General features: G+C 35.0%; 3 protein-coding genes across 4 annotated transcripts in view; all 3 read right to left on the reverse strand.

Moving 5' to 3' along the window:
• Positions 1 to 6,946: 6,946 nt before the first annotated feature.
• Positions 6,947 to 11,043, reverse strand: LOC127813985 (uncharacterized). 2 transcript variants are annotated; one of them, XM_052355183.1, is made up of 7 exons: positions 10,805 to 11,043; positions 10,637 to 10,697; positions 8,011 to 8,093; positions 7,808 to 7,903; positions 7,582 to 7,685; positions 7,336 to 7,472; positions 6,947 to 7,178 (listed from the first exon to the last, which is right to left on the reverse strand). In XM_052355183.1, exons 3-7 carry the CDS (start codon positions 8,068 to 8,070, stop codon positions 7,096 to 7,098), a joined length of 480 nt encoding a protein of 159 aa, XP_052211143.1. In that variant the 5' UTR covers positions 8,071 to 8,093; positions 10,637 to 10,697; positions 10,805 to 11,043; the 3' UTR covers positions 6,947 to 7,095. The 2 variants fall into 2 exon arrangements, with proteins under 2 accessions (XP_052211143.1, XP_052211142.1); XM_052355182.1 differs by having other exon boundaries at positions 8,011 to 8,082; positions 10,805 to 11,042.
• Positions 11,044 to 21,252: 10,209 nt separating this feature from the next.
• LOC127787056 (uncharacterized) lies at positions 21,253 to 22,866 on the reverse strand. Its single transcript, XM_052314904.1, has 4 exons — positions 22,465 to 22,866; positions 22,163 to 22,304; positions 21,959 to 22,052; positions 21,253 to 21,854 (listed from the first exon to the last, which is right to left on the reverse strand). Exons 1-4 carry the CDS (start codon positions 22,770 to 22,772, stop codon positions 21,583 to 21,585), a joined length of 816 nt encoding a protein of 271 aa, XP_052170864.1. The 5' UTR covers positions 22,773 to 22,866; the 3' UTR covers positions 21,253 to 21,582.
• A 1,217-nt stretch (positions 22,867 to 24,083) lies between these two features.
• LOC127786916 (3-hydroxyisobutyryl-CoA hydrolase-like protein 1, mitochondrial) overlaps positions 24,084 to 27,314 on the reverse strand; it is a 28,079-nt gene continuing 24,848 nt past the window's right edge. Inside the window, exons 10-14 of the mRNA XM_052314682.1 lie at positions 25,371 to 25,431; positions 25,042 to 25,140; positions 24,851 to 24,952; positions 24,733 to 24,774; positions 24,084 to 24,536 (exon numbers count right to left, since the gene is read on the reverse strand). Coding sequence (XP_052170642.1) covers positions 24,417 to 24,536; positions 24,733 to 24,774; positions 24,851 to 24,952; positions 25,042 to 25,140; positions 25,371 to 25,431 — 424 coding nt within the window. The 3' untranslated portion in view covers positions 24,084 to 24,416. The remainder of the gene's footprint in view (positions 24,537 to 24,732; positions 24,775 to 24,850; positions 24,953 to 25,041; positions 25,141 to 25,370; positions 25,432 to 27,314) is intronic.

Genomic DNA, 27,314 nt, shown 5'->3' on the forward strand with positions numbered 1-27,314 from the left:
GAAGAAATGTTAGCTCATTAAAAAACCAAAGGGGTAGGTTAAGAAACCAAGGCACGAAGAATTCCTACTTACCACCAGGCTGTGACGGGCGACAAAATCACAAAGGGGGATTCCCTTTAACTTCGGGTCGTCAAGGGGCTTGGAGTTCGGACCCAGGAAATCGGGCACGGAATCCAGGAGGGGACCAACAAAGACCCCTCCTGGCAGGGCCTCCACGGCCAGCTCCTTCTCACGGACCCTGACCCGTTTGGCCCTGATATCCTCCCCCTGTTGCAGCTGGTCCGATCTCCGTTTCGAGCTGGCAGCAGGAGCGTCTCGAACCTCCACCGCAACCTCCTTCCCACGGGCTCCACTCGAACCATGGTCTCGGGAGGCAGGTGGCCGATGCCCCAACTGCAGATGAGCTTGCTTTGATTGTTGGGGCTGACGGGGCAGTGTTCTTTGCCGCTGCTCCTGCTGCCCCCCCCCGCGACTGCTGGGTTTGCTGCTGCTGGGGGCGTGACTGCGGCTGCGGCTGCTCCGACCTGCCATCCCGCGAGCTATAGCTCGGGGTTATGGAAGACGTAGTGTTCGACCTCGCCCTATGACGCTTCGGTTGGAGGAGCTCGAGATCAACCATATTATCGTCCTGGTCGGCTTCCCCTCTTGAACTGTTCGTCTCAGCGAACTGTAAGCCGGAAGAGAGAACCTCCGCACCCAAGTCCCTGAAATGATCTCCCTCGACAGTCTCGGTGCCAAGAGGAGGGGCGAGCTCGTATTCGCGAAGTAGCTCGTCCGAAAGCTCAAGAATCTCCGAGCTCGACTCCGCAGCCACAAGTTTGCCAAGGATATCAGTCTCCTCGGCCGATAAAATCGGTTTCTTCCCCCCAAAATCTGCATCAAAACATGAGCAAGTTAAAACAAGCACTCTCGGAACAAAGGAAAGATTCGTGAGAGCTCATCTTCTCTTACCAGGGGTCAGTGCGAAGCTACAATTCCTAAGTAGAGAAAGGGAAGGGCAAGACACGAAGAACCAACTGGACTTGTAATCGCCCACGTTGGACTTCCCCTTTGCTTTACCCTGAGGAAGGGCGGCCTTGTACGGAGAAGGACGGGCCGCCAGGTAATACAGCCCGTCCTTGGCATTTTTGAAAGAAAATAAAAATCTTATCAGTTTTGGGGAAGGGAGAGGAAGTTTGTTTATAAGGAATAAAACGGCCAAAGAAGTAAGTTGGGCATACGAATTCGGTGTTAGTTGGAAGGGGGCGAGCTTGACGTCGTTCAAGAGGGCGATAAGGTACGGGGCTATTGGGAACCTAAAGCCAGACTCGAGGTGTTGGGGGCTAATAGCTACGAAATTGGCTGGCGGGTAGGCTGCATGGGAGCTCGATGCAGGGATGTATACTCGGCAGGTCCTGGGGAGACGAAACTCCTGAGCACAAGTCATCACCTCGTGAAGCTTGGCCTTGGACGAGAATCTCTTGAAGACCGCAAGATCAGCAGCGATCTGATCTTGAACCTTCAGCTCGGTTTCCCGAGAGGTCGGGACGGCGACCTTCCTGCACCCCGAGCTCGCACCCCCAAGATTTTGGCCCTCCATAATGAGACAATCTTCGGAGCTCGAAGTGTCGTTTTCTCCTACGATATAATTGCAGCGCTTTTGACCTGAATTTCCACGGTGTTGGTCGGACATCTACAAAGGAAAAGAGAGAACAGTCAGGTCGCAAGTCGCGAACCAGACCTCAAGAAACTAGAAGAAAAACCCTAAAACGTCTCCTAGGTCTTCCAGGCCGAGCGCTTCGCAAAAAGGGGTACCGCCTAGGGCGGAGGGGCTGCAGCCGCGAGCCCGGTGTTCCATGAAAAGCTAATCCTAAGGTCATTGGACCCAAAGGCCCAGCAAACGACAAACCGAATCGTGCCGTTTCTCCAAAAATGAGAACGACATCGATCGACGAAGCCAGAGAAACCACCGACGGCTAACCAACGGTGGACGGCCTCACTAAAAGAAGAAGAAAAGACACGACAAACTTACCTAAAAGCTGCGCTTGACGACTGAATGGGGACTCGTACCAAGCACCGGACGAGAACGGCAGACGTCTGAAAGCACGGCGATAACGGAGGCCTCGAGAGAGAAAAAACAAGAAAGCAGGGAGGCAAAAGTTTGAGGGAGTTTCAAAATAGCGTGAAAGAAGAAGCGGGTGGACACTCCCCACTATTTATACTGACGGCCTGATCCATCCCAACCGTCGGATCAAATGACGACTTATCACATGCTCGGCATCCAGCGGCCGCACAACAGCTTGTGGGTCCCACGAGTTTAATCATGCGCAGAAATGGGGAGGGGGCGCGCATTAAATGCGCTGCCGACAAGGCGTGCTGCGTGGAACGACGAGACTTAAGGTGATTGGACAGAAGTTGGAGGGATGGAAGAACAGCTGGCACGCGTCAGTTCCCAGCACGAAGATCGTACCGCGAACTGGGGGGCTTATGTTATATGTATTTCCCGCATCTCCCCGCATGGGCCAGACTCGGTCCGATAGACCGGCCCAATCACCCAAGGCCAAGAAGGCCCGGACGACCTCGTCAAGGAAGGTCCAGCCTCCATCAAAGACCCGGAACTCGTAAAGCGAGCGTACGGCGAGCTCCCGGTAATCCCCCAACGAGCTCGGAGCAATCGACTAACGAGCTCCTGAAATATCCTCCAGATCGCTGGGCCATCCAGGTCGCTCGCCTAAAATCTCCAGCTCGCATGAGCGGCAAAGCTGCTGAGAAGTCAGAGGTAGGGTCCGATCACTTTATCTGTAACAGCCCATGCCCCTCGTAATGAGGATCCCACTCCCGGTCTTACGAAGGCGGTAAGAACTATTTGTCCCCCATTATACAAACACTGTATTTTTATATATTATCTAGATTGTAAAAGTCCCTCAAGAAAAATGGAAATAAAGGGGGCCATGAGGAGCAAAGAGGAGGGACGGAAAAAGAATAATCAGATACCGCCACTCTGGGAGAATAATCAGAGGGCGGCCGTGGACTAGGCATCGTTCTGGCCGAACCACGTAAAAGATTCTGGTGTACACGCTTGGAACTTTGGGGGAGGGGGGGGGGTTTTTTCTTCCTTCCTTCTCGGTATTTTTTTTGGATTGACTCACCGCGACCCAAAACGAATCACGGTCGGCCGAAATCAAACGTCGACAACTCATAAGTTAAATAAATGATGATTATGACTACTAAAAAAATCATAATAATTTAAAAAAGAGATGCTTTAAGAAAAATATTTTCTGTCCATGTCAAATTTGCCCGACACAAGCATGTAAGGGGGAGGGGGCACGCCCCTCCCTAATTTTGCCCATGTTGGACAAATGTATGTTGTCTGACATGGATGACATAATAATTTTGAATTCTCTAATACATATTAATTAGTTTTTTGTTGAGAAATTATATTAATATTATTTTATTAGTAATAACGCTACTTTAAAGTTATAAGTCTCACCAATCTAATTTATTTACAATTTTTAGTATAAAACTATTAGTAATAAATTATTATCATTAAAATTATAATATTAACACTATCATGAATATTGTATTGATGATAATAATCTGAATATTAGTATTTTAATATTATTAACAACATAATAATGAATTATATAATTACAAGTGAAGACATTCTTCAGTTTGGTTTGGGAGACACAAAAATAATTTTAAATATTTAATAACTGAATGCCGATTTCATCCTTCCTGGTCCTGGGGATGTGGTCAGCCCCCCAAATTCAGACCCAGAATCACTGTCCAAAAAAAAAAAAGACAATTTATATTTTTGTTCTTATGGTTTTATGTTTTTTTTTTTGAATTTTTTGTTGTTTTAATTATTTGTATTTTCGAATCAATTTAACATCTATATTTTAATCTCTATTTTTTTTTTTTTTTGTGTGATAACTCGAACTTTTTATTGTTTTGATTATATCTCTGGACCTGTATTTTTTAATTAATTTAATTCCTGTATTTTGACATGAACAGAGTATAATGTAAACTTTATCATTTTACTTAATTTTTTTTTTTACACATAAAAGTATAGAGATTAAATTGATTCGAAAATAAAGATCTAGAGTATGATCGAAACAATGAAAAACTCGAGCTGTCACACGAAAAAAATATAAGTATAAGGATTAAATTGATTCAAAAAATAGATTTAAAGATATAATCAAAACAATAAAAAAATTTAAATGACGTCCGCACGAAAAAAATATGAAAGTATATAAAAATATGAATTTGACAAAATAAATAAATAAAAGTTTAGTAGTAAGTTAGGGAGGGTTAGAGGTTTGAAAGTTGGGAGATAGATGAGATACTGTAATGCTATTTTATAAGTAATTTGATCATCACTCATCACAATTCAATCTAACAATAGTGTATTTAATCTCTCTTCTCAACCATCTAGGTATTGATTCCTATTGCGCTCGGATAGGATGTTGCTAGGAAGATGGCGCTCACGATAACGTTGTCAATCTCTTGTAAGTTTGGAGTTTTTATCTTTTAGTATAAAGTCCAATACTTATATTAGTGATCGACAATAAAAGATCAAGTATAATAATGAGTAAATGAGTTAATGTGTACATGGTATAACCGCATAAAGGATGATTCGAACATAATTTTCATTGGACTCCCTATTTTAGACATAGTCGAGCCCGATACATATATTAGGGGCTCGAGTCATGCTCATTAATGGTCTCAATGGCAAGTAATGGAATTGGAAGCCTTCTGAGTGACATTTAGCTCAACTCACAAGAATTGCCCCCACATGTCAATCCCTCATTGATCCATTTTTTAGATATTTATTTTCAAGGAGAACAGTACAAGCGCTGGCAGCTTGGGTTTTCTCAAGCTACCACCTAAAAGAAGCTTTGGGTTGATTTTGAAATATTTGTTTGGTGTGGGCGAACTAAGCTCTCCACAATTTTATTATATAAAAAAAAAATTCATTAATGACAGAAACAGATTTAGCAACCGAAAAGCATAATAACTAAAAGAATTTTAGTAACGAATTTAGGGACGAAATTTTTTTATTTTTTATTTAAAGATAATTTTTTTGTCTCTTATTCAGAGACGAAATCAGAGACAATTTTTTGTCTTCGATTTTAATGATGAAAAATTTTTGTTGCTAAAATTTTTTATTGTCAGAGATGGAAAAAAAATTTCATCTTTGAATTTTTTTTTTTTTTCAAAGAGGGAAGACCCCTCTAGTTGTTATTGATATAAATGATATAATTTGAAATTTAAATAAAGTAATTTGAAATTTAAAATTTTCAAATGCTTATATTTTAAATTTAATTATTTAAAATGATATTGTTTAAAATTTATAAGGATTTAAAATTACTTATTTAATCATTATAATGTAATAAAGAAATCTGAAAATTATAATACGTACATATATATATATACATATACCTAAATGAACATATATGCTTTTATAAGGTAAAAACATTTGTTTGATCTTCAATTTTATACTTTTTAATAAATTAATACTTAGTACTTTAATTTATTTTATAATAATTATTAAAATTTTAATTTTATTACATTTTTTTCCTTGTTAAAAATGTTGTCAAGAAATTATAAGGTAATAGATATATAAATAAAAAAATATAAAATATAAAAGTAGCTATTATTAATGACAATTATTTGTAATCATTGTGTCCTATAGTGAAAGAGTCAATCACTAGTCTCCACCAGCATAACCTAGCAGTTGAGACCATACATGTGTTGGTCATAAAAAACTTTAGATTCTAGTCGCTATATAGTCGGTCACATGTCTCGTATTTGATTCTCACTGTTAGGTTCCGTGATTTACATTTCTTACAGAAATTATGGAATTAAGTCAGGGGGTCCTTAAAGTAAGAAATTTTACTTTTTTGGTCCCAAAAAGTCCATGACTAGGTTCTTTCTTCTTTATCGAAAATCGTTGGATTTTCTTCTAAGTCATTTTTCTTTAATTGCTCAAAAAATTCTCACCAAAATGAAAAAAATAAAATTCTATTTGTCTACTAAAAATTTTACTTCAAATATCGTGTGTGTGTATATATATATTTATATTTATACAAAATCTTTAATATGTTAAGCAACAATGACTAATAATTGTTGTTTCTTTGTTTTTATTTTTTATATTGACTCAAGAATACAGGTCAATATATAAATAAAAAATCTGAACTTCTGAGGTGGTGTTTTAGAATTATATTTAGAACATAAGCTTAAACTATGTTACTATCATGCTTTCTAGTGAGTGGCAATCAAATTTTATAAAACAATACTTGCATATGGGTGGGGCCTGCCCGACCCAGCACAAAATGGGTCCTCCAGCCTGACAAAGTCGTCAAGGTTCAATTTTTTTTAAAATAAATTAAAATTATAAATAAAAACGTAGTCATGTATAATTTATCACATGTATACATGTTTTAGAGCAAAATTTATAATTTTTTTTACCTAATAATTTATAAATTATAAGCTTGTATTGTATTATGCACTTTAAAACTTTTTTCCAACAATTTAAAATAATAAAAATAATTTGAAGCATTATTTAATATATATTAGAACGTATATTATATAATCTTAAATTTGAGTTTTCAATAAAACATTTTTATTTTATTGTTAAAAATATTTCTTTAATCTTTTTAAAGATTTCCAAGATAATGACACAGTCAGAGTCAGAGTCAGCCCATGTGGCACAACCCACTGGGTGTAGTGTAGGCTCAGCACCCCAACACAGCCCATTATACACCCTCCTAAGCAAACCCATAAACTTTTTCTTTTTCATTTAAAAAATCCAGTTATTTACTTTAAGTGAAATTACCAAAGAGAGCATCATTTTGTTGTGCAGTCATATGATTGCATTTGCATTGTATCTGTATCATAAAATGTAAATATAATATATAAAACATTAATTAATGTGCAGCAATTATTCGGAGGGAGACACAGACACTAAAAGTCAAAAAATCCATTATTTGTAGGAACCAAGTCGAAGAAAAATTCTCATTACAGTCCAGAGTCAAGAGAAGAAATAAACAACAGCCGGCAAGCAACGGAACTCACTCATCTTCAACCTTTTCACCGCGCTGATTAGGACTGGATTTACAGATCAGGCAAGCCCTTGCCAGTTTGAGGATCATACGTCTTTTCTAGCACCAAATCCATGGGAGTATCCTTGGGGCCAGCTGAAAAACCCCCCCCAAAAAAAAAAGAAAATAACCACTTAGATGCAACAAGAAAACACCAGCAAAAGAGTAGAACAAGCAAAATAACTAAAATTACACAAGGAGAGCACATGCATAAAAAGGAAAATATATATGCGGGTGTTAAGAATGGCCATACCAATTGTAGGTCTAGGTGTAGTCCTTATCTTTAGGATCTCAGGACGAGGAATTATAGACCCTGATGCTCCTATCCCTCGAGAAATTCTTACTTTGCTGCCATCTTCTAGATACCTAATTCCTACCTTACAAGGTGTCCTGCATGTTCAGCATCATTATGCTTTCATTCATTGAACAAATAAGTGAAACCAATGACCATAATACTTGTGGTTATTCATTTAAAATGTTGCATTGCATACATCCATACCCTGTAACCGGATCAAGAACTTGAACATTCGACACATGGAGGGGGGCTTCAACTGTAAAAATACCACCCTCGTGCCCCTGCCCTTGCTTGATATGTTTCTTTACCTATAAATGCAACAATCATTTATGTAAACGGCAGCAACATATCACTAACACCAGTGAAAATGCAAAACACAAAAAGGGCAGGCAAAAGTCGAAAACAAAACAGAAGGTTAGGTGATTCTCACCAGATTTTTTCCCTCAACAATCACACGGTTTTGCGAGCGAATGACCCGCTTAATAACTCCAGTCTCACCTTTATCTTTGCCCCTTGTTATCATCACCTGAAAAGTTAAGACAGAAACAATACTCATTTAACTTAAATTATAACATACAGAAAACAGACCCATACAAATATATTGAAAGGATATAATCTCTCCCTTGTCCTCACATTATCTCCTCTGAGAACCTTCCAGTGGTGTATGAGTTTCTGAGCTGCTTTCCAACCCATTTCAAATTAAAACTGCAAGAAAACTTTATCCAGGTAAGATCAATGTCAAGGTCACTTATTGCTTTAATCAAAATTTATTTAAATTTCCTACTTAGTGCAAATAGGGTTTTGCGTGTTATTGTGGTGTTGTAGAAAATATTCAAAATCACATAAACTTGAAAAATAATATTCAATTTAGCACCCGAAACATAAATCATACCTACCAAGCACAATAAAACACATTTGAATCAATGGCACTCATCTCTCTCTCTCTCTCTGTGGCACACATCTTTGCAAATAAGATGGAGGCAAGCACTGAACTGTCATATTCCCAAGGGAAATAGAGGGGCAATAATGTAATTGAGTTACAATTGTTTGTTAGGAGATATTTTTAATTCTGTTGAGAGCACATGGGTTCTGTTTCTAGAATCTGCTTTTGGTTAGACAGCCTATAAATAGGCTTATAGTGTGTAGAGAATGGTATGATGAAATGATATATTAAATTCAGACTTCTTTCCTTACATTTATCTTCCCCGATCTCCCCTGTTTTCCCTCTATTCTCTCTGTTTCTGCTCAGTCTCTCCCTCCAATTCTGCTCTCTCTCTCCCGAATTCTTCTCAATTTCCTTCCTAAACCTAGCCCAACCCTAGGTTGTGTCATGAACTAAACTATCAAACCCCAAACCTAGAATAAATAGGACAGTTTTATTTTGTAAAGGACATCCCGGTGCTTCAAAGAAGTTACTCTATTGTTTATCAAAAAAGGGATGATTCCTGCAATTTGTTAAATATCACACTACAAACTGAAAAGTCAAGGTTTTACCAAATCAATCAAACATCATGCACCAAATCAAAAGTTAGAACACCTTCATTCCACAACAATTTCAGCTCATCTCGAAGCAGCTGCAAATACACCAATTCTACTTTTCGAATTAGACAGACCAGGAATAATGAGGGTCAAGAACATTACTTCTCTTTCATGCACATCCAAAGAGAAAGATTGTAAGGAACAATGACAACAGACAAAAAAGAATAAATGCGGTTAGATAGGCCATATGGAGAAAAACCATCAGCACATAAGCCTAATCTCATATTTTGGGGGTCTTGTGCAAAATCAGGATAGGTTGAGTCGAAATATTTCTACGCTTCTCTATCAAATGGATGAGATAAAACGCCAGGCTCTCTTGGGTTCTCATGATGCCATCTCATGTGACTAGTTGTAGCCATTGAAGAATAAAGTGTTTGTAGCCTTGACACAAGTGGGAAGTACCACATCTTCCAGGGTGTGTCTTTAACCCTACCTGTTCTAGTGGTTAATTTAAAATGTTCCTTGTCACAAAATTTACAACTTCCCTCATTCTCATCATCTTGGTAAAATAACATGCAACCATTAAGACAATAATCAATCTTTATACACACAAGCCTAATTTTTCCATTGATTTTTTTGCACAGCATAAATTAGTAGACATACAATTACTACTCGCCAACGCATCACCCATAATTTGCACCATGCGAATAAAGCAACCCTTAGGCATATTGTAATCATTCTTGAGATTTAAAATATCAATTGCAATAGATAACTCTAAATAATTTTCACATCCATCCCACAACAGACCTTGTGCAATTGACAACATCTCAAAGAATTTCTTTTTGCATCCGGATTGGGATCTTCCGTCACATTATGTTCATACCCAAAACTCTCTTGCTCAATATCCTGACTGATGCTTGGTCCAACAGCATCCATAATCATTGAATTCTTCTCTTTGTCGACCATGCCCATAGTATGAATTTTCTACTACTAGTGATTGCATTGGGGGGGCATTGGTTCTCCATGATTAGTCCAATAATAGTAATTTTTCATAAACCCTTTCCTCCATCACCTCCTCAACCAATATGTATTTCTTACAATTGCATTTTAAACTAAGACATCTCAACTTTCCTATCCTCTCAAAATGATCTTAAGCACATGCAATTCTATAAATTCAATTATCCCCTTAACAAATTCATTGATCAAATGTCAATTAACACTCAACCTATTATCCATCCACTTCTGGAGCTCAGGGACTTGCAGGTCACCTAAAGATTTCACTTGAGACACTCTCACGCATAAAAAAAATCATTATTATATATTAACAACAACAGATTACTAGAAACGACTTCCATATTTTTTACAAGAGATGGCAAATATTCCATATCTAATTCCATCATTGCATTTACTAATATACATACTATCAGATCATACTTGAGATTTTGGGGCCCTAAGTCGAAATGTAAAAATGGGCCCCTAAATTGCAGTGTACATTTAAATTTTATTTTTTTTTATAATAAAACATAAAAAAAATAAATATATATTCATATCATGTCAAAGAATAAAATAAAAAATTTAACAATTTTAGCATGGATAATTCAAATATTCAATCACAATTAACACAATTCAGCCAGGACAATCCCTAACTAAATGAAGTGGTCAAATAACAATTAGTTAAAAGCCTAAAGTCATAATTCCTAAACTCATTATAGATGTTAAATTAGCCAAAACAAAATAAAAATACACATTAAATAGAATATAATCAAATAAATTAACTTACCTCTAGTCTCTTAGTCTCCAGAGTATGAAGGGATGCCCACTGGCCAGTGGCCACTGCCTACCTGCCAAGAACAAGAACACAACACCAAAGATTGAACCAAAAGATTTTTTTGTCACTGGTATTGAATTTGAACCCGAACAGAACACAACACCAAAGATTGAACCAAACCTCAAAAGATTGAACCAAAGTGTCCCAATGGCAATGCAGAGAGGCGAACGACCCAGTCACCCAGCGAGAGCAAGAGTTAGAGAGCCAGAGCCAGTAGCCATAGATGCGACCTCCCCAGCTACCGACTGAGAGGCGAGGGCAAGCTGCGAGCGAGAGAGCGAGGGCGAGGCAGCGAGCGAGAGGCGAGGGCGAGCCGCGAGAGAGCCAGAGAGGGAGTAGGGTTTGCAGAAGGCGGTGATTGGGGGTGGGCTTGGAAAAAATTTATGGCCCCCCAAAAATGACAAAATTTATGGGCCCCGAAACAACCGCATCATGGGCCTCACCTCACCATAGGTCCGGCCCCTGCGTATTATCTAGCTTTCTATGTGATTGTCCCAAATTTCGTCTCTAAAATTGCTCTCTAAATATATTTTTTTTTATAATGATGTCTTGTCTCTAAGTCTATCTCTATTTAAAAAATAATAATATTTAAATAATAAACAAAATTTCCCTTCTCCCCTCTCTAATCAAGGAGAAGAAAATCTTTTGTAAAAAAGAGACGGACGTCTCTATTGAAAAAAATAATAGTAAAATAGTATTTTTTTTTTTTTTATATTTTTTGCATTTAGGGATGGAAGTAGTCCCCTCAATGTCAAGAGAAGGAAGAGATTTCATCTCTAAAAGAATTTAATATTAAAATAATAATAAAAAAATTGCCTTCAAAAATGAAAATACATCTCTTTCTAATTTCGTTTCTAATACAAAAAATATGTTAAAAGTAGATAAACTACTCCAATGTATGAAGTAGACTTGATCACGGTTCTGGAACCAACGATTTTAATTTCAATAGAAGGAGACAATTCGATTCTGATTCCCTTAAGATTTACTTTCGATTTCAATTCAAACTATTTTGAACGGTAGGAACTATACATTATATATCTAATTCTTTATTTTTATAAATAGAAAAAAATAAAAAATAGACTTAATTTATATAAATAAAGTAATTTAATTTATATCTACGTATCCTTTTAGGGTTTAAAATATTCAAGGGCTACGTAGTCTACCTACCATTTGAATTTATAATCTACTTACCATTTGAATTTATAATCTACTTACTTTAATCAAAATTATTTTTAGAAGTACCAGACTACCAATTATTGTGTCTTCAGTTGAAATATCATATAAATATTCATTATTTTTTTTCAATTTGAATCAGAATCGAAATCCAGGTTCTTTATTTTTAAGAATCAAAACTTAACTATAAATCTTCAATTGCGGTTCCAGTTTTTAAATCAAAACTAAAAAGACAATTTTAGTTCAATTTTAAAGGAACAATTTTGGTTCGGTTCACAGTTCAAACCAAACCATGGTCATGCCGAATATGAAGACCAACCATACTTCAATTGCAAAAATACAATCTATAATGTGGGAATCCTTTGAACAGGTACATAAAGCAAATAGTAGGGATTTATTGTAAAAAAAATAATTGAAACATATATTTTTACGAGTGGTTATTTATAGATAGGGTTGCAAACGAGCCAAGCCAGTTCCGCTCAGTGAATTTGAGCACAGACTTGAATTCGAGCTCAAGTTTGAGTCGAGTTTGGAAGCTTGGCTCAAGCTCAAGCTCGATTAAGATAGCCTGAGCTTGAGCCCAGGTCGGGCTTGGTTCGTCAATTCAATTTATGAGTAGAGCTCAGTCTCGAATTTATCATTTTTTATTTAAAAAAAATTAATAAACTAATGTACGATAAAAATATCAACAAATACTAACTTGATAATCAACAACTATACTTAAATCAATCGAATTGATAATCAACAAATATAAGATCGACATCATAATCAAGTAATAATAATTTATAATATCATTCACCATGCAATAAGATAATCAAATTACTTGTTTAGTTGTTTTCAAAATACAAACATAATCAAAATTAAAGCACATTAAAGATGTTTTCAATTTAACTTCAAACTAACTGCTCCAAATATCAACATGTAATTTGAAATTGAAATATTAATTAATAATCACAATTATATATCAAATCACATATATCAACCTACAAAATACTAACACATCAAAAGTCTCTAAGAATCACATGCCTTGTTTTGTTTCATGTGGCAAAAGAATCTCAATAATGTTATTCTATATATAAAAAGATAAAAATTAATTTATTCTATATATAAAAACATAAAAAATTAATAATTTTTACCAATATCAACTAACAAGTAAGGCCACAAATGACCCAAACCGTTCGGGCTCAATTCGGTGTTTGGCTCGATAAAAACTCGTTCGAGATCGTTCATTCAGGTAAATAACCAAAATTTGAGTCTAATATTGAAACTCAATTTATAAATGAATTAAACTTAAACTCAATAAATCTCGACTCGTTAGCTCGCGAACTGACTTGAATAAAGGCTCGTGAGCTAACTCGATCATAGGCTCGCAAGCTGGTTCGTGAATAGGCTTGTTTATAAATACATTAATAAAATTAATCATAATTTTATAAAAATATTATTTAACAAAAAATTATGAAAGTTTACATTATTATAATAATATCATTAATAGAATGTGTTGATAAAAAGATTTGTTGTGACTTAAAAATTAATTAACTAATGTATTGAGTTATTAAAAAAATTATTATTTTAATCGAGTAAAAAATGTTTAGTTGAGTAACAAGTAACAAATATTGTACTCGACTGATTTTTTCTTTTAGTCAAGTAAAACCTATACGTTTAAGGGATTAATCAATTATATACTTGTCTTACTAGAATATATGATGGAATAACATTAATTAAATAATCAAATAATTAATCAACTAAGTGATACATTCGTTGAGTAACTATAACATTTAATCGAATAATAAATCTATATTAAAATGATAACTTTATGCTTGTATCATTAATCGATTAAGAATAAATATTAATCGAATAAAATTATAATTTACTCAAGTATCAAAAATACTTACTCGAATAATTGTATATCGCAATCGCTTAACGAACGAACTCAAACAATCTTTTAATGAGTCGAGCACCTTAATATAATGTTATAATCATTGTTCTTGAATAACCAAAGAGTTAATCGACTAAGTGATATTTTAGTCGAGTAAAAAACTAAAATGTATCAGATAAAGTATGAGCTTCTGTACTTGAATTAATCGACAAAATGAAAATTATAGTCAAGTAAAGTCATAGTTTACTCAAGTATGAAAAAGATTTAGTCGAGCTCATGTTGAGAGTTAAGTTACTATATATCTCACTAGAGTAATACTTAGTTTACTCTACTAACATTATATTAAATTTCAAAAAATTAATCATTACAGACACAAACATTGTAAAATTTATAATAATTTTATCTAAAATCAATAATAATTCATAATACTAATAGTAGTGATTAGAATTATTAGTATTAAAGGAACATTCTAAGTATTATTAATTTTAAATAATAGTGATTAAAATTATTAGTTCATAATGTTGATTAGAATTATTATTATTAGAATCAATAATAATTTATAATAATGATTAAGATTTTTATATTTTATATATTATAAATTGTAAAACATACCCTATATACTTATTTTTCTAGAAAGTAGAAACCGTAATTTTTCTTCCATTTGCCTATGTATTAAAGAAGGAAGAATGAAGAACTTCAACTTACTGCCCACGCTCGCTGCCTCTGAACACTGCCTAAGTCTCTGGCCGTCGGCTTAAGAGGAAAAGTTGTCGCCTCTCTGAAGCCTCTTGTCGTCGCCCTCTCTCACCACGACCTTTTTCAACACCTTTCGTCATTGCCCTTTTTGAAGCTTGTTGCTGTAGGTCCGTTGCCTACCATTGTTGTCGCACAACCTTCTCTTAGTGGGTGGTTGAATGCCTTGTGTTGACATTCCATTTGTTGTAGGCTCATCTTCAATTCCAATTATGGATGTAATTGATGAAACATGCAACAAGATTCAAGAAATTCCAGTTGAGAATGTAGTGGATGTTCAAGATGATGAAGCTAAAAATCTGTTTGAGAAAAAGAAAAGAAATAAGACGTTTAAAGTTTAGGATGATTTCAAAGAACTTACACTCCCGGTGATTTGTTAAAGGTTGAATGTATGCATTGCAAGCATTATTTTGATATGACAAAGTCTGGTGCAACTTCGCATCTTCTTCGACACACAAATAGTTGTTTACAACGTAAATTGAACTCTAAGGGACAAAGACAACAACTTTTATCACTAATACAAAGTTTGCAGTGTCAGAAAGTGTTAATACAGTGGTAAATTTCAAGTACAATCATGCAAAGGTTAGAGAGATTTGTTCTCACTTAAATATGGTTCATGAGTTGCCTTTTAACCTTGTGGAGTATGAGTTGTTAAATTTATTCATGTGAATTGTCTCTCCTAATTATGAAAAGATAAGTCAAACAACTGCAAGAAATGATTGTTTTGCTAGTTATGAGTTCGAGAAAAAGAAAATTAAAGAATTATTGAAGGGTGTAAATAGAGTGAGTGTGATTACTAATTTATGGAAATCAAGACAAAAGATTCAATACATGGTTGTGACTTGTCATTTTGTGGACTTTAATTGGAAATTGCAAAAACGCATTTTAAATTTTTGTAATATTCTTACACTATGTATTAGGATTGTTATTTGTAATGCATTGCAAAGTTGCTTGTCTGAATGGGAAATAGAAAATAAGATATAGTTTGTTACAATGGATAATGCAAGTTATAATGATTGTATTTTTAGTCTTTTGAGAGACAACCTAGCTTACCAAAACAATTTTTCTAGCGGTGAAAAATTTTTTCATGTTAAATGTTGTGCACACATCTTAAATTTGATGGTACAAGATAGATTGTCTGAAATTCAAGATGCGATTTATGTTGTTTGTGAATATGTGAAATATTTTTCAATTTCTATGCCTCGTTTTCAAATATTTGGTGATGTTGCCAAACAGTTAAAATTGTCTAATAAAAAAACTTATTTTTGATTATAACACAAGATGGAATTCAACATATGCTATGTTAGTAACTATTTTGGAGTTTAAAGATGTGTTTATGATGTATCAACAAAGGGATCCACATTATACTTATTTATCTTGTGAGAAACATTAGAGAAATGTTAACAATTGTTTGTTCATTATTTGGCTTATTTCGTGAGATCACTAAAATCATTTTTGAGAGTGAATACCCAACATCAAATTTGTTTTTTCTTAAATTGTGGAATATAAAAACATCATTGGATGTAGCAAGTGTTAAATGGTGATGTCTTCATGAGTGCCATGACTATAAAATGAAAAAAAAGTTTGACAAGTATTGGGGTGACTATAATGTACTTATATCAATTTGAACTATTTTGGATCACAAAAATAAGATAAAGTTGATTGATTGGTGTTTCCCTCATAATTACTCTAGTGATGTTGTTGCTAGTCACTTGAAAAAAGTTTGAGAAACTTTTTACAAGTTATATGATGAGTATATTGAATTTCATAGATTAAGTAACATTGAACAAGAAATTGAAATTGAAATTGAAATTCATATGGTTGATTCAAGCAACAATCCAAGTGATTTTAATGCAAGTGGAAGAGCAAAATTTGATAGTTTTATAAAAAATGTTAACACCATTCAATTGGTAAAATTAGAGTTAGATATTTATTTGGAGGAATATGTTTACATTTATAATAAAGTTGGCAATACCTTTGATGTGTTGGACTGGTGGAGGGCGAATAATTTGAAGTTTCATATTTTATTCAAGATGGCTTGTGATGTCTTGTCAATTCCTATTACCACAATCGCTTCAGAAGTGATTTTGTACTGGTGGTCAAGTTATAGATCAATATCGTTCGAGTTTGAGAACATACACAATTCAAATATTGTTATGTGATGAGGACTGGTTCAGAGCTTTTTATGGCATCAAAAAAAAAAAAAGGCATATATTTTTTTATTTATTACTTGTTAGTAGGGCTGCAAATGAATCGAGCTTTTCTTTTTCTTTTCTTTTCCTTTTGATACCATAAAAAGAGAATAAAAAGCTCTAAACCAATCCCCACATAGCAAAAAGAATAAAAAAATAATAATAATAAATTATATTTACTTTTATTTTTCTTTTAATGCCATAAAAATCTCTAAGCGAGTCCTTACTGCATAGCAACATTTGAACTATGCATGTTCTCAAACTCGAACGATATTGATCTATAACTTGGCCACCAATACTAAAAGTCGCTTTTGAAGCGACTGTGGTAATAGGAATTGATAAGACATCACAAACCATCTTAAAAGCGACTGTGGTAATAGGAATTGATAAGACATCACAAACCATCTTAGATAAAATATGAAACTTCAAATTATTTGCCTTTCACCAGTCCAACACATCAAAGGCATTGCCAACTTCATTATAAATGTAAACACATTCCTCCAAATAAACATCTAACTCTAATTTTACCAATTGAATGGTGTCAACATTTCTTATAAAACTATCAAATTTTGCCTTTTCACTTACGTTAAAACCACTCGAACTATTGCCAAAATCAACCACATAAATTTCAGTTTCAACTTATTGTTCAACATTGCTTAATCTATGAAACTCAATATACTCATCATATAACTTGTATAAAGTATATCGAACTTATTTCAAGTGACTAACAACAACATCACTAGAGTAAATATGAAGGAAACACCAATCAATCAACTTCATCTTATTTCTGTGATCCAAAATAGTTCAAATTGATATAAGCACATTATAGTCACCCCAATACTTGTTAAACTTTTTTTCATTTTTAGAATCATGGCACTCATGAAGACATCACAATTAACACTTGCTACATCCAATGATGTTTTTATATTTCATATATAATTCAAGAAGAAACAAATTTGATGTTGAGTATTCACTTCCAAAAATAATTTTAGTGATCTCACTAAATAAGTCAAATAATGAACAAACAATTGTTAACATTTCTCCAATGTTTCTCACAAGGTAAATAAGTATAATGTGGATCCCTTTGTTGATATATCAGAAACACATCTTTAAACTCCAAAGTAGTTATTAATATAGCATATGTCGAATTCCATCTTATGTTGTAATCAAAAACAAGTTTTTTTATTAGACAATTTTAACTGTTTGGCAACATCACCAAATATTTGAAGACGAGGTATAGAAATTGAAAAATACTTCACATTTTCATGAACAACATAAATCACGTCTTAAATTTCAAACAATCCATCTTGTACCATCAAATTTAAGATATGTGCATAACATCTAACATGAAAAAAAATTTCACCGTTAGAAAAATTGTTTTGGTAAGCTAGGTTGTCTCTCAAAAGAGTAACAACACAATTATTATAACTTGCATTATCCTTATCCATTGTAACAAACCATATCTTATTTTCTATTTTCCATTTAGACAAGCAACTTTGCAATCCATCACAAATAACAATCCCAATATATAGTGGAGGAACATTACAAAAATTTAAAATCCGTTTTTGCAATTTTCAATTAGAGTCCACAAAATGACAAGTCACAACCATGTATTGAATCTTTTGTCATGATTTCCATAAATAAGTAATCACACTCACTCTATTTACACCCTTCAATAATCCCTTAATTTTCTTTTTTTTGAACTCATAACTAACAAAACAATCATTTATTGTAGTTGTTCAACTTATCTTTTCATAATTAGGAGAGACAATTCACATGAATAAATTAAACAACTCATACTCAACAAGGTTAAAAGACAACTCATGAACCATATTCAAGTGAAAAAAGATCTCTCTAACCTTTGCATGATCGTACTTAAAATTTACCATTGCATTAACACTTTCTGGCACTGCAAGTATTATATTAGTGATAGAAAGTAGTTGTTGTCGTCCTTGTCCTTTGGAGTTCAATTTACATTGTAAATAACTCTTAGTGTGTCAAAGAAGATGTGAAGTAGCACCAGACATTATCATACCAAAACAATGCTTGCAATGTATACATTCAACTTTCAACGAACCATCAAGGAGTGTAAGTCCTTTGAAATCGTCTCAAACTTTAGATGTTTTCTTTCTTTTCTTTTTCTCAAACAGATTTTCAATTTCATTATCTTGAACATCCACTACATTCTCAATTGGAATTCCTTGAACCTCGTTGCATGTTTCATTCATTACATCCATAATTGGAATTGAAGATGTGCGTGCAGCATATGAGATGCCAATAGAAGGCATTGAATCGAAAGGTGTGGGTAACATTTGTTATCCTAAAATAACATAAAAGAAAAATCTAAATAAGTATATAGACTACTAAAACCAAATAACACAACCACATAACCAAAAGACAAACAAAAATCTAATCACATAATCTAACCTCATTCTCATAGAAATGCATACATTCACTCAATCATGGATCCATATCAATACATAGCTATATATCATTCTAAGAGACAGCATTGCATATATTAAAAGCCATGTAATTTCATAGAAAACCTCATTCTCATAGAAAATCAATTTAACCTCGTTCTAAGAGGCAGCATTGCACACATTAAAAGCCATGTAATTTCCTTATTGGACTTTAGAGTGTTGGATTAAAAGCCATGTTCATTGAATTTCACCAAAATAGTAAAACGAACTCATGTCTACCAAAACTAAATCCACTCAGGCAATGAAGAGGGCCGCGGTGAGAGACGGTGGAGAGAGAGACAACAAGAGGCTTCAGGGAGGCGGAGGCTTTCTTTTCTGAAGTCGGCAACGAGAGGCTTAGGCAGTGAGAGGCGACAAGAGGTAGCGAGCGCGGACAGTGAGAGGCTTATGAACTATTAATGATTTTATATCTAAAACTGGATCATGCACGCGCACACGCGATATCTAAAATCGGGTCCTGGAGTGAATTTTTCAGTTACGGATTTCACTTCTTTGCCGATTCAATCTATCTGACCAATACCTATTCTCCAATTAATAGATGTCAACAGAGAGAGAGAGAGAGAGAGAGAGAGAGAGAGAGTATACCGGCCAGAAAATAGACGGCAGCAGCGAAGGAGATGACACGACAGGAACGGTGCGGTGAAAGCAATCGGCGGCTGTCGAGAAGAATTTCAGAATCAGCAAAGTAGGGGTGATCAGTGATGGATCGCCGGCAGCATCTATTGTAGATCAGAGAGAGAGGGGGAGAGAGATCTGGCACTGCTTGGATTTTTTCAATAGCTTACTCTTACAGGGCATATGAGCGCGGGCCATCAAACGATGTCATTTTCGCAATCAATTTAAAATTAAGATAAATTACACTCAACACCTTGAAAAAATTAAGAAGTGAGTTATACTAGAGGGCCAAACAACCTCACAGAGAGTCTTACAAAATAGGGTTAGAAAGACAAAAATACCCTCCATTGCACAGCCAAGCCCTCGCCTCTCTCCTCTCTCCTCTCTCCTCTTTCCCTCCCATGGCTACGCACAGAGCCCTCGCTCCTTCTTCTCTATCTTCTCCGAGCAACTGCCGACCACCGCGTCTCACCTCTCTCATCGCTAGCATCGTTGCCTTGCTGACCATCGCTGGTTGCAACGACGATTAGCGAGGCGAGGTGAGGCACGGCGACGAGCAAGGCGAGACGAGGCGCAGCATGGCGACGAACGAGGTGAGGTGCGACGATCGCTCGGAGAAGACAAAGAGGAAGAAGACGAGGGCTCTACAAAACAATCATGGGAGAAGGGAGAAATGAGAGAGGTGAAGGTGGGTGAAGGCATTTGGGTCTTTTTGACCCCCTTTCGGTAAGCTCGTCGGTAAGTCTGTCGAGCTTTCTAGCATTTTCCTTAAGAAGTATTGTCTGTCTATAATTCTAGCTATATTTTCTTGTACTTTCCTCATGCCTCATAGAATTTAAAAAATTTAATATAACAAAAATATTTTTACATTTTTTTCTTCACATCCTCTCTTCACCTTGTATAAAAAACTAGCTAGAATTCGATTGTTCATCGATCTCTCTCTTTTAAGTTAAAAAATAATTTAACTATTATTGAATTAAAGAAAAAGAGAAAGATCAACAAACTCTTGAATTTTGACCAATTGGAAGAAAAGGATAAACGGTGGGTGAGGTAGAGAATGAGAGTATTTTCATCATATTAACAAAAAAATAAATAAAGCAGTTAGAGGTGAAAAGTCAAATAAAGTTACTGTTATTTCTCAAATATTTAGGGTTATTTATTTATTTAATTCAATACAACATAAAATTATATCAAAATTCTTTAATGTGAAACCAATAGTAAACCAAAATATTAAAATTTAAATTTATGTCTAAACACAAGAAATCATAGTTTTTGAGGGCTCTAATGGACTACAACAATAAGAAAAGGCTTTTTTGTCAATAGTTATAAACCTAATGTGTTTTGTGTTAATTTGCCAAGTTATTTATCTTGGCCTTTTGATGTTCATTTTAAAATCTAAGAATTGTGATATTCAGTTTGATTTTTAGGAATTAATATCAAAATCAAGCCAATTGAAAATCTCATTCAACCCTTATATTCATGTAAACAATATCAGATATACGTAGTAAAATAGTATATTATTTACATACATCGATACTTTAATGATGCTCAAAAGGTATTGTAATAAGCTCACTTTTCCACATATTGATCAGAATCATGGAAGTTTCAGATGCTAAAAGGAAAAAAAAAAAAGAAAGAACAGAATCTGTGAAGTAAATTCTTCTGTGCTGTATTCATAGATCCCCAGATACAGATTCTTGGTGTCTGTTGGCTTCTGACAAAAGAAGTTTTTTCAACTAAGCTGATTCTTGAGAACAAACTAAGTGAATGTTCTTGAGCTCTATGCATAACAATGCAGACTCTGAACTTCTAACCATGGAGCCCTTGTGCTCGAGTTACTACTACAATCAAAATAATGACAATGGAGAGGAGCAATGAGGATCTAAGTTCATTATCCAGCTTGTTACCGATTTCAGCAGCCGGGTTTTTGCTGTCGGGAGGCTGAAATAACTTGTCTACAAGAGAGCTGAATTTCTCAATGAGTTCCATAACCATTGCTTTAGCCATGTCCAAAATCCACTTCACTATCTGTGCAGCTAAGTCGAAATCTTCTCCAGAGCTCTCGGGCCCTTCCTCTTTGGCTGCATTGATAGATAATGTTGCATGGCAGACATCAGTATTAGATACCCAAACAAAAGGGGTTAAGAGATATATAAAACTGTGATCATGAAAAATGGATGCAAACCTCTGCAGAGCGACTGCCTGAGATCCTGAACTGCCTTGTTGTTCATTATGGCATCCCACACTGCTTTATCGGATGATATTGAAACGACCATTTTCTACATATAAACACAGATAGAGTTCTCCATTAACATGATCAAAAGCCGCAAGTGCAGTTGTAAGAACAAAAATGTTTCCAAGACACTGTATAGAGAGGAAAAGAAAGAACCTGAATTGAGGGTTCTGTTTGGAGCAACCTAAAAGCATCATCAACTCTTCTATATCCCAAAGATTGCAGCATTCTTGGACTGTAAAGGGATATCATCTGGTGAAGCCAGTCAAATCCAGGCTTTTGAAAGCTCAGCAAGAAGCTGCAAAAAAGAGAGAATTCTTCAGAATGACAAATTGACAACTGATAGTTGGAGATTACATAAATAAAAAATATTCAAGGAATCATCACCAAAATTCTATGGGTTGGCAAAAAATCACAAGAGGAGAAAAACCCGCAAAGATGTCAACAAAGTCACTCACCTTTGAAGGTCAGATATGGCTTTATTGGCTTCAGTTGGAGATGGAACGGGGCCAAAAACAGAGTCATAATAAGACCAAACCACACTTTTATTTTCACCGGGGCATGAAGAATTGGTTCCGATTGGCCTGAAGGATGCAGTGGAATTGGCTGCCACTGGAAGGTTCAGATGAGAAGGACAAGAAGAAGAAGTGGGTTGGTTGGGAGAGTGAAGGTTAGTAGCTCTTGGTAGATTGAGGTGGTCAGAAGCAGCGGTGGCAGCCCCAACCCCACCGGCTACCGGTGGTGGTAGCATCACTCCTCCACCCATGTGGTGTTTCCTCTGAGCTTGAGCTTCAATCTTTGGGGATAAAACTCAGAAGCAGAAGAAATAGATATTCACTAAAAGAAAAGAGTAGTGAGTGGGTGGTGACATCAACATTTGGGATAAGGCCATTAGATTTAGAGAGCAAATGATGATTTTTTTTAAACTTTCTATTTTGATGGTGTCACACACACACACACACACAGAGAGAGAAGTGGATACTACTTTGATTGGTGCCCCCAAAAATAAACTGACCCACCTTTTCTTTTTTACTCTTTTCATCTTTCAAAGCATTAATTTAGCTTATGATTTTTCTTTTCTCTTTGAGCTCAAATAGGAGAAAATATTCGTATTTTTCTTCCATTTTCTTTGGAAGATCAAATGGAGAGAAAATGAGTTCAAACACTTCTTCAGTTTCTGATTTGGGTTTAATATCCAATCCCTTTTTTACCGTTGAATATCGAATGAAAAAAAAAATTTATCTACAACTTAAAACACTTCATACAATTAACTTGAATTTTCTTTATGAGTTTCTTTTCGTGAAACACTTTTATTTTTTTCGTAGCGATGCATTAGGAAAATAATTGAGATTTACTTGACAAAACAAATTTAATAATGAAAAATTTAAAATTTATACAACTAATTTAAACAGTAAAATCAATATTTATGATGATAAAAATTATTATGTTACTGGGAGTTCCCCCCCCCCCCCCCAATTTGCCAATGTTCAGCAAATTTTCAAGTGAAAATTTTTCTTTTATCATCATTATTATTTATTGGATTACACTCAATTACTCATGTACTCAACTATCTCATCCCTAAAACTACAATAAGGAAGTAAATTGAGAGATGTACCTGAGTGATCAAGATAGTAAACCTTAACACCACTAATGTCACTCACAAAATATTCCCCTAAAAAGAAGCATCATTATTGTTTCTTGTACATAGACCATCAAGCTCGTGACCCATGACGATAATTTTCTGTGCCATGGAACCTTACGGTGCAATGAATCTAACAAATTTTTTCGGAGAAGATAAGATTTTGGTGACAATGGTAAAATCAAAATGAACATCAAAGAGATAACAGGTAAGAAGCCGAGTCTCTTCAATTAGATTCAGAAAACTGAGTCAAAAGTCGAAAGTTCGGAAACAACAGTTTTTTTCCTCTTTCATGGGTTCGAATTGTAGAAACAAACTCTTTGCCAAGTAAGAATCCATGCAAAAACGACACTCCTCTAACCCTTTAAAGCATCTTGTGCACCTAATGCCCTTCCTTCCCCATAATCCATGGGAAAATAACTATGCATATGCAGTTCCTGCACCCAACAATGGAATGAAATGAAATGCTAAAGGAACTCTTGGTATTTACAGAACAAAAGATGATGATGCACAAAGCCTCTGCAGCACATTCTGATACTTTAGTTACAGAATCCGGAGACTGCAGGAACACAACTAGAATAGATCCCTTTTAGCAGATATGTAAATCAACAAAAACAGCACCCAGATACGTAACAAAGCAGAAGTGAAGCTGGCCACAGAGAACTCTGAAGGAAACACAGCTGCCAATTCATTCAGCTGCAACACAAGCCTTCTGGAAATACCAAGCTTGTTGGCTTTGTTCTCCGAAGCAAAATGATCAAAATTCAAAAACTATGCGAAGGCTTCTCGCTGCTTTACTGGTAGCTCCAGTTCAGGCTCGTTTTCCCCTAGCGGGGAAAAGTGCTGATCTACCATGTCCTTGGATACTTGTTCCAAGCTTGGGGGATACCACTGCATCCATTGCAAAACATGAATAATTAGAATCTGCTTGACTGTGAAGTTAATTTGAAATATTTGAGGCTTGCAAACATGCAATATCAAATTTTTATGGTAGAATTATAGTGCTTCTTGTTTTCCAGGCATATCGATCATGTGCAATCACTCAGTACCATCAGAACGGTGAGGGTAGAATTTACAGCATTATTACCTTAGGTGCAAGGTCCCTATCAATCATTCTTGCCCGCACACCCTGACAATAAAATACACCAAAAGTTGTCATAAAGGCCAAGTCTTTCCCCATCATATGTCAAGATAGGGAGTTATACCTCACAGAAGTCACCAGAAATCTGTTTAGAGATTGCATGAAGAGACATTCGATACTCGCGGACAAGACATTGATCAAGAGTCTGAAATCTACCTTGCCGTATCTAAAATAGATATTGATGAAAGATCATTTCATAAACAAAAGAGTGGTTTGGCAGAGGAAAGCTGGATGAAAAGATGGGAGGGCACATACAGATTGCAACGAAACCTTCAAGCTCAATGGTGAGGCAAGTTTTAGTTTCGTCAGGGTTGAAGTACACCAGTCATCTTGTGTTTTTGCTGCTTCACTTTCCTGAGGATTTTTATTTCAAAACATTCCTTAGTTTCGTTTTCAACTGTACAATTTCCAAGGTTTTTGACATTGTTCCTCAAATTTTATCAGAAATATGAAAAAAAAAAAATGGATTCCAGCAGTTAACTGGCATTATGTTATCAAGCTTTGTGAAAAAAAAAATGAAAACAAAAGTTGTAATTGATATTAAGAACAATAAACACGTACATGTAGATACAACATATGCTTACCAAGGCATCAATGATTTCTTCAACCGTGTCATGGCTGAAGCATTTGTCAACTGTTTCAATCCTAAACAAATGACAACAAAAGATCAGCTATATTAAGATTATCATAGACAATGTTCTGAAGGTGCTTATAAGACACAATATTTAAATTATGGAATGACAATGTATTCTGTTGGTTGTCTAGAAAAACTTGAAAGAATAAAGGGTCCACTAGACCAAGTGTCTTATTCCTTCAATTACCACATATAAAAGTGTTGGTCCAACATAAAAGTACTTCTATCACCAACCATGAAAAAATAAATGTCAAAAAACGATTTAGAAAATAATGGGATGAATTTGCACAGATACATCAGCCCCATTTGTTGAAATCTAAAAATCTAAACATCTTTTGTGATGTAATTGTTGTTGATTAATTGTAGCTCCTCTTGGATGTCTTTTGGAAACAAGTTTTGTTATTCCAATACATCATGATGTCAAGAAAAAACAGAAAAACAAAAACAAAAATGGAAATCAAAGAGGAAGCTAAGGGGTGACAAAAATCTAGTTATTTGATTAGAAATCTCAGAGATACTAGTTTTATCTTGCATCCTAAAGCATAAAGGGGCATTTTAAGGCAAACTAGTTCTGCAGAATGGATTTCTTGTAATACAAAATGAAGTCATCACAACGATAGGAACTCCCTCAAAATATTGATACTACAAATGTAAATGACATTCTATTTGTAAAACTAAGCACAGTCCAGCTAGATAAGCATTGTTGCCACCAAGAAGAGACGGGGGAAGCCAAACAACACACTTGTCAAAAGAACAAGGAACACAACTCTATGAATTTAATTACACAAATGAAGTTGGATATCCTAAAATTATCACCGTTCACCTGCGTTGTTGTATGGCATGGAATGTTAGAATGTTGGACATGTGAAAAAGATGAGCATGGTGTAACTGAGTTAAATACCAATTAGAAACAATATTATCCATATAAAATTAGAGTGGTGCCCATTGAACATATGATGGGGCACATTTAAGATAGTTTGGACATGTGAGAAGAAAAGACCAACAAAGACACCTATAAAAAAGAGCGGAGGAGTGGAAGAAGTTTGTAAACAAAAGAGATAAAGGAAGATTACACAAAACTTCGTGGGGAACTCATAAGTGTGAAATAAATATAATGGCCTTAGTGCCTCACAAAAAAGATGCTGAGGGGTAGAAATAATTGGCAAGCTAGAATCCATGTACCTGACAAACCTAGTGAGATTCTTGTTGTTGTAATATCACACTTCACCAATTGAAAACAAATGGCTGTTCATGCCTATTATAACCTCCAAAAGAAAATTCTCAACATCAGGTCCTATAAATATCATTACATCACTTGATCATGTGCTAACTTGAACCAGAAAACAATATACTATAAATTACAACCTGAAAGAACACCCAAGAGGGGGGAGAATTGGGTGTATTAAAAACTTTCACTCTTTTAATGAAAATAGCATCAAGGTTTGTTTATATTGATATCATTTTAAATATACAGTAACATGCAGATAGAAACTTTATGCACTGATGCAGTTAAAATAAAGATCAACCCTGATGATTTTAAGATGCAAAATAAATATTGGGAAACAATTTAACTTTGAGATAAAAAAAACAAATACAATTATGCTAAAGCAAAGAAAACTAAGTTTGAACTTCATGCAGTAAGTATTTTATTGAATAGATTTTACATATCGTCTAGTTTCATGCTATTTTCACTCTTTTAATGAAAATAGCATCAAGGTTTGTTTATATTGATATCATTTTAAACATACAGTAATACGCAGATAGAAACTTTATGCATTGATGCAGTTAACATAAAGATCAACCTTGATGATTTTAAAATACAAAATAAATATAGGAAAACAGTTGAACTTTGAGATAAAAAAACAAATACAGTTATGCTAAAGCAAAGAAAACT

This window comes from Diospyros lotus, chromosome 12, assembly GCF_014633365.1.
Source record: "Diospyros lotus cultivar Yz01 chromosome 12, ASM1463336v1, whole genome shotgun sequence".
In the NCBI taxonomy this organism is placed as follows: Eukaryota; Viridiplantae; Streptophyta; class Magnoliopsida; order Ericales; family Ebenaceae; genus Diospyros; species Diospyros lotus.

Excerpts from the sequence above, each read along its gene's own strand:
- LOC127813985 (XM_052355183.1), bottom strand. The coding sequence starts at position 8,070 with ATGGGTTGGAAAGCAGCTCAGAAACTCATACACCACTGGAAGGTTCTC. Across the intron at positions 7,904-8,010 it reads AGGTTCTCAGAGGAGATAAT|GTGATGATAACAAGGGGCAA; the intron begins GTGAGGACAAGG and ends TTAACTTTTCAG. Across the intron at positions 7,473-7,581 it reads GTTCTTGATCCGGTTACAGG|GACACCTTGTAAGGTAGGAA; the intron begins GTATGGATGTAT and ends CTGAACATGCAG.
- LOC127787056 (XM_052314904.1), bottom strand. The coding sequence starts at position 22,772 with ATGGGTGGAGGAGTGATGCTACCACCACCGGTAGCCGGTGGGGTTGGG. Across the intron at positions 22,305-22,464 it reads GCCATATCTGACCTTCAAAG|CTTCTTGCTGAGCTTTCAAA; the intron begins GTGAGTGACTTT and ends TCTTTTTTGCAG. Across the intron at positions 22,053-22,162 it reads AAACAGAACCCTCAATTCAG|AAAATGGTCGTTTCAATATC; the intron begins GTTCTTTCTTTT and ends GTTTATATGTAG.